The sequence below is a fragment of the Aplysia californica genome, unplaced genomic scaffold, assembly GCF_000002075.1.
Source record: "Aplysia californica isolate F4 #8 unplaced genomic scaffold, AplCal3.0 scaffold00327, whole genome shotgun sequence".
Taxonomy (NCBI): domain Eukaryota; kingdom Metazoa; phylum Mollusca; class Gastropoda; order Aplysiida; family Aplysiidae; genus Aplysia; species Aplysia californica.
In genome coordinates this window covers 447,096-454,160 of record NW_004797597.1, presented here as the reverse complement: position 1 = coordinate 454,160, position 7,065 = coordinate 447,096, and the positions used below count along the sequence as shown (strand labels likewise).

Here is a 7,065-nt window from a genome sequence, read left to right as displayed (position 1 = left end):
TGATGAGGTATTTTGTTTCTTTATACTAGTACATACTAACATAATATTGTATTAACACAAATTTGGAAAACAAACTATGAACACAAACATAGACTCATTCATTTCTCTCTCTCTCTCTCTCTCTCTCTCTCTCTCTCTCTCTCTCTCTCTCTCTCTCTCTCTCGTGCGCGCGCGCCCTCTTTCTCTCTCTCCCTTAGGGTGTAAAACACCAACAGTAACAAAATATTTACGTGTTTGTTTCTCTCTGAAATCAACAGAAAATTACACAGATCATATTCTGTTCTTGCGATGTCGAAAAATTATCGATCTCAAAAGAAACATTTCAGAGGGAATACAACAGTCTCCTCAGAAGACTTAATCATTAACGTTTATTATGATTATTAGATTTGAAGAAATAACAAGTTCGGTGGTTTTTCTCTTATTTGTTGAGAGAAACTACATTGTTGTGCCGCTGTTGAGACTTAACGAAATATTACGAATGTAGTAACTGGGAGTAGTGAGTAACAGGCTCTCACAAATAAAATCTGTTGTTTATTTTACTCGTATCGAATTCCTATTGACGACTTTAAGTGTAAACGATACGCAAATTAGATTCGTCGTAGTGAACTGCTGCTAAAACCCATCTTGTAAAGTACGTGTAATGTACAAATAATTGGGAAAACAACATTTTTGTACGCTGGTTTCTATGGCAACTGAAACATCGGCTACGGTTTAAAAGTGCTAAACCATACTCCAACAAACAAGTTCTGAGCATTTAAAATTATTTGTGTCCAAAAAAAGGAATTTGTTTTGCTTTTTTATTTTGTTCTTTGTTTTTGGTTTTGATTTCGATTTTTTTTCTTGTTTAATGGTATTTGGTATACTTACTTATATTAAAAAAATATTTTTTAAATCATATTTTTGATTCTCAGTTTTTCGAAGAAAAAGCTTCTTTGAAAAATTTAAAAATAATATTGATGAAATGAACCAACCATCTATAGACATAGATTTGAAATTTCTGAGCTTAATTCCGTCAAATTAGAGCGTAATGACAATCTTTGTATTAGTTTCCTAGGGAAATGTTTTCTCCTGTTACCAACAGAAATCATAGTGTTACTGGAATGCGGTTTTTTTTGTTTGGGATTGGGGGGGGGGGGGGGTAGGGGGGGGGCTAATGCAAAATCATGTTGGTGAAACTAGGTCTATTCATTGGGCAAATAATTTTAAAAAAACACTTCAGCTTTACAATTCACGGAAAATTATTTCGGATTAAAATGCCCAATTCAAAAATCAATAACAATTTTTTGAGTTTCAGTTTGTGATTCTCTCTGTTAAATCAAACACATTGCGATCACATGAATTTTTTTCCTTTTAGCAGTAAGGTGAAGCTAATCATACACCTACTTTTTAAAAAAGTTCTAAATTTTTTTAATGAACGTAAAGAAAGGCGGTAACAGGAGGGAAAAGTGGGTAACAGGAGGGAACATAAAAGACTGTTATCAGGTTTTAAAAACAGATCTCGCCTAGAATGAAACATTTGTCTAAATACATTTTTACTAATGATAGCATCATCTAAAGGAATAACTGAAATGAATGGGAACGTTAAAGGCATTCTGTCTAGACGTTATTTACTGGGTGTAGTTACCTATCAGTGTAAAAAACCAAGGCATCAAGCAATAAGTGGGTGTCGAAACGAAATACATCGAGAAACAACATTAAATAGGATGGTTTGGATGAGTAGTGAGAACGGAGCCACGACAGCAAGCATCAAAGGTCTACGACATGCGATTGGATGCCTTCAGAACAAAAAGAAGGCTAATAAAAAGTTGCATCGATTGAGTCAAAGACATCCTTCAAAGGCACAATATAACGACCCGAAAGGCAACACACCAGTCCTATATCCGAGAACTGAATCCCTCCTCGACACCTCGCAGTATAAGGGATCAGATAATGTAAAAGTAAAGTAAAGTTACCAGTGTGTAGTGTAGACAGTTGAATTTGCAAAGCCCCAACGTGGGTGCTTTGTATTAAATTTCCTCTTTAATTTTACTGAAACAATTTTGAGCGACGTTACCATGCACTCTTGCTTCTTTGGCTTGAAGATTGCTCCATGTCTTTCCTTAAACTGATGGTCAATATCGGAAGCGTGTAACTTGTACTATCGAAAAGTTTTGGGAATAACGTTCAGAATGCCACCAGTCTCCCAAATTCTGTTCTCTTCTTAGTGATACTTATTTTCTTCTCTTCGTCATTCAGGATTTCTATTTTCTTTCATTACTGCCCATTTGCGCCACATTTCAGCGAGTCTCATGATCTCAGAGTATGCTAGGATTGGATCCTTTCACTTTACTTCATCCGTCCTCTTGCATCGTTCGATGTCGAGGGGGGGGAGTGCAATTTTAAATCAAGGGCAGTGTAGGTGGCTTCAGTTGTTGAAATGTTATTCTTTTGGAGGACCACTAAAATGCTATTCAGCCAAATTTTGCGTGATCTGCACCTGCTCTTGTATCCAAACATATTAGAGTTATAAGCTCGTGAAGCTGGCTGATTTGGTGAGAGACTTTCATCAGTTGACTGAACCACTTCATTCTTTGATTTTCTTGCTCCATAACCGGTTTATTCCCTGTCAAATTTCGTTTAATTCCTTATCAGTCTTTCGCTTTCCGGTCTGATATCGTAAGTCAGTGTTGTAAGGAATTATGCTGTGAATAAGTCGTTGTCTTTTTACTTCCTTTGGTAGGTGTTGATAATTTATAGGTTTCTGCTTTTGCTTTTGGGTCCTGATTTCAATTTTCCTATATCCAATCTTCCATCATGTGTAAGCATGCTCCCAAGTTATCTAAATTCCTTAACTTGTTTAAGTTGTGTCCAGTCGATGGTGATGTTTAGTAGTGGGACTGGGTTTCAATGATCACACGATCCGTGCGTGCATGTTTTGGCCAGGGGCGGCTCGTGGGACTAAAAAGTGGACGTGCACAATTAATAGTCAATGAGACGGTGTATAATTTTAAGATCATTGAATTGGAGATGGAGGACCTCGTGTTTTTATTTTCATTCTTTTTACTTGTTGCTTTGATTTCTAGTACTAAATTTGTTGGATAGCTAAACATCAATTTCGTTCATCTTGTATTGGAACTAAACACTCAAGTAATAACTTTCACTACTCCACTACAAACCATTCAAAGGCACAACTCATTGGACGGTCACGTTTACCTCCCTCAGGTTCACGGTCACAAAGTCACTTAAAATAGTGTCAAGACAGACAATGAACCAATCACAATTCACTTGAGCACACCTCTGGCTTGCTCCGGGAATCACATAATATTGACAAAGAGTAGCGTAGGTCTATTGCGTTTATTTTTAGACTGCCTACTGTGGGCTATGTTTTGGCGCTGTTGGGCAGGAGCACATTTGAGATGTGCCGTCTTATTAATATTAATGTACCGCCAAACTCGCTACGAGTTTCGTCATCGCTTAGGTTATCCCCAAGAGCGATTTATAGGCCAGGTTACACTGTTGAATATCCTATTATGTTTAAATAAAGCGTGTGGATTTTGGCATGGCATAGTAGATGTTTTACGGCGCTATAGACACAGAAAGGACAGTTATGGCGCTAGTGAGGACCTTGTTTTTATATAATATTTGGCTAGTGTTTGTTTCTGGCTTCTTTTATTTTATCATTGTGGGTGTTTTACGTAATAGAACATTACATAATTCTGGGGGGCACTGCACGACCGTGCTCTATGGACGAACCGAGCCTGGTTTTGGGCAAACTTTAGCAGGAACAACCTTCAGATGAACACAATGCATTATACGTTAGCTATTCACTCTGAGTTATCACAAATCTTGCACTCACAAGTGTTTTGATCTGATTCTGTACCTTTCTTAAAGACCCTAAATTAAATGGCTTCCAGTGCCAAAAGATTGTAAAACAAATGTTTGAACTGCTCTGGTATTGTCTGTACAGATGTTCTAAGATGTCATTCAACAAAATTTTCTGGGTTTAAAAAAAATATCTCTTTCAAGGTAACAATATTTTTAAACCCTCTCAAAATTCTCGAGTTGTCAGGCCGAAGGAAAAAAAGTCCTAAATGTGCACTTTATCCCTCTGCAGAGTTGAAAGCACTTTTTTTCTTCCTTTTCCTTTTGTTTTTTATGTTGAGAGTTCTACCAAATTAAAATTTGCTCTGGATTTTGTATTTTCTTAATATTTATCCAGAAGCTAACATTCGAAAACTTTTGGTTTTCCTTTTTCTTGTATCGGTCTTTCAATTCATCCATGAGAGCAAAAGGAAATTTCAGAGTTCGTTTCACTGCCTTCTTGCTCGAAGATAAGGTTTTCATTTTCAACTTTAATCTTCTTTTTCTCTGCAAGGTTTTAATTGCAAACCTACTTTTTAGTCTAGAAAATAACACACTTGAGGTTGAGGCATCCGTTGTTTTGTCTTCGGAACTGTTTGATTTCTTGTTCAGATTTGTGTCTGTCTCCGTTTTTCTCTATTTCATACATGCTGCCCTATGGTCTCTTGAAATTATACAAACGAAAGGTTTCCTTTCCCTTTTTTCTTTGTCTTCGACGCAGTTCTGCTTTTCATACTGCATGTAGTGCAGTCTCTTCACTGGGTTCTTGTTTTATCTCTCTCTGCCTCTCCTTTATTACTTTTTTTCAGCAGTAGCCAGCTTTGCATAAGCACCACTGTTTCATGCCATGTAAAGGAACAGGAAGGTAGTCTTCACTCGCAAAATCTCAAAGAAAATGTATCTCAGTCTAGGGAACATTCATCTGTGTTAAATGCTGGGTAACAGGAGAGAAGTTTGAAATGGGTTGAACAAAATATTGAGATAAAGAGTTAATTAACAAATATAAGACAAGGACGGGCACCAAGCTTTTTTCTGGCTTCAGTATTGCTTTCCAATACTGTGTATAACTGTGAAATATTTAATCCCTGGAGCCATGACTTTTATCCCCAAGCATGTTTTAAAAAGCATATTGATACATATTGCAGATCTTACAATTTTGACCTTCTGAGCAAGACTTGCAAAAGAGCGGTAAAATTTATATGACTTGGGCAGTTTTGAAAACCTGATTTTAAGGTCATGGAACGTTTTATCTTGTTCATGAACATAGTCAATGGCAATTCTGAACAATATTTGATATTGGTATCCCAGAAAGTAGGTCTGGAATCACAAATTCACAAAATGGGACATCTTTTTGAAAATGACTCATCGTCTTTCTTTTCTCTCATTTTACAGTCAAGATTTAGATAACGTACATTGCATCTGAGTAAGCAGTTGGTAGCATGGACTTGTCAAAAACTGCATTTATTGTTGCTACCATTATTTTTTGTGAAATTCTTTTGTGTGTGTGTGTGTAGGTGGGGGGGGGGGTGTGTGTGTGTGTGTGTGTGTGTGTGTGTGTGTGTGTGTGTGTGTGTGTGTGTCTCTTGAGGGAAAGCTCTTAATTCAAATATTTCTATAGATACATTTCATTAAGTAATATCTTGAATATTTTTTTCACTTGTGAATAAACTAAAAGAAAAAAAAAACTACAACAAAAAAACCCCAAGTGATGAAGGATTTTCCAACAGCTTTTTTAAATTCCCTAACTTATTGCTTCATCCACTCTCCTTCCTCCTTCCCATTCTCAAGAAAAACAAACCTAAGAAAATAACCAGACCAAATGACACAAGCAAACCAATAGGTATAAAAAACGAAAGGGGAACAATGAGGAAAACCCGAAACCCAACCAAATCAAACAGAAATGATACTTGATTCCTGTTAATTGGAACTGGGAATGGACTGGGGTTAGAAAGTCAGGTCTTGCGGTGGGATGAAGGGGTGAGAAGGAAGAGAGGGAAGGAGGGAGTAGGAGAGGTAGGGAGAGATAGAGATAGAAAGAGAGAGAGAGAGAGAGAGAGAGAGAGAGAGAGAGAGAGAGAGATTGTGTGTATAGGTGGTGTAGGAAACTATGCGTACATTTTTAGGGGGGGGGGCGATGTAAATGCATTTGGGAGGGGGCACTGAATGTATACTATTATTATGAGTATTAGGGAGGAGGGAGGGAGAAGTTGGGCTAAAATAAAAAAAGATAATATTAGGGAGGTTAGGGTTAAGATTAGGGTGGGTTTTTTTTGGTTTGGGTTTGGGTATGAGTATGGGTTTGGGTCTGGGGTTTTTTTTTTGGTTTTGGTTTGGGCGTGAGTTTGGATTTGGGTTTGGATTTGGGTTTGGGATTGGGATTTGGATCGGGCTTTGGTTCGGGTTTGGGTTAGGGGTAGGGGTAGGGTAAGAATTTAGTGTTAGGGACAGGGTTAAGTCCTTTCTTTATTGTATTTGTTGGGATGGTCCTTCGTTAGGAAGTCCTCCCCCTATTTGTGCAGCAAGTGCTGTAAAACAATTTACTAAGACTACTCTTCCCTAACACCTGTATCTCCCCAGCCAGGCGGAGCCTATGTTGTAGATCTACCAGATGGGCTGTTCGGCGTCTTCCACTGCCGCGCTCAGTCAAGGTGACGTCATTGAGAAGAAAGATTCCTCCCAAGTAATCGACAACTCCGCCGGCGGCGACAAGAGCATGCCGAAGAGCAACAAAGTCTCGGCCCAGCAGATGGTCAAGAAAGAGAGCCAGACTTCAAGTAAAGGTGGCTGTTGTTTTTGCTAGAACCGAATTCAAACACACAAATCACTACATCAGAATTAGAAAGTTCTGTCTGCTCAGTTTCTAGTTAGGAGAAATTTGACGTAAAAAAATTTGAGTTTCACATCATGTAATTTTTTTTTTCGAATGCAATTTTTTGGAATATCTTGATAACGACTACGAATAATTATCTGACGTTTTGATAAAGCAGGTAGAACGTTTGGCTTCTGGTGTCATATTATGGTCTTAATAACAAAACAAAGAACAGTTAAAAAAAAGATGTTAGGAACTTTGTAATTCTGAAGTACCGAAATGTATAATAATATACAAAGTTGCACGGATAAAGACAGATTTATGAACATGCCACAGTTATTGATAAGGTGTTAAAGAATTATCATAACTAGGGTGTAGAGACTATAGCAAGTGAGGTGTGTGTGTGTGTGTGGGGG

General features: G+C 37.7%; 1 protein-coding gene across 2 annotated transcripts in view; it reads left to right on the top strand.

The window, feature by feature from the left end:
* Positions 1 to 6,392: 6,392 nt before the first annotated feature.
* LOC101846749 (dual 3',5'-cyclic-AMP and -GMP phosphodiesterase 11) overlaps positions 6,393 to 7,065 on the top strand; it is a 29,076-nt gene continuing 28,403 nt past the window's right edge. Inside the window, exon 1 of one of the 2 annotated variants that reach the window (XM_013084902.2) lies at positions 6,393 to 6,614. In XM_013084902.2, the coding sequence (XP_012940356.2) occupies positions 6,449 to 6,614 (166 nt within the window). In that variant the 5' untranslated portion in view covers positions 6,393 to 6,448. Of the gene's footprint in view, positions 6,621 to 7,065 lie in introns of both variants that reach the window. The other variant, XM_005102487.3, reaches the window with a different exon arrangement.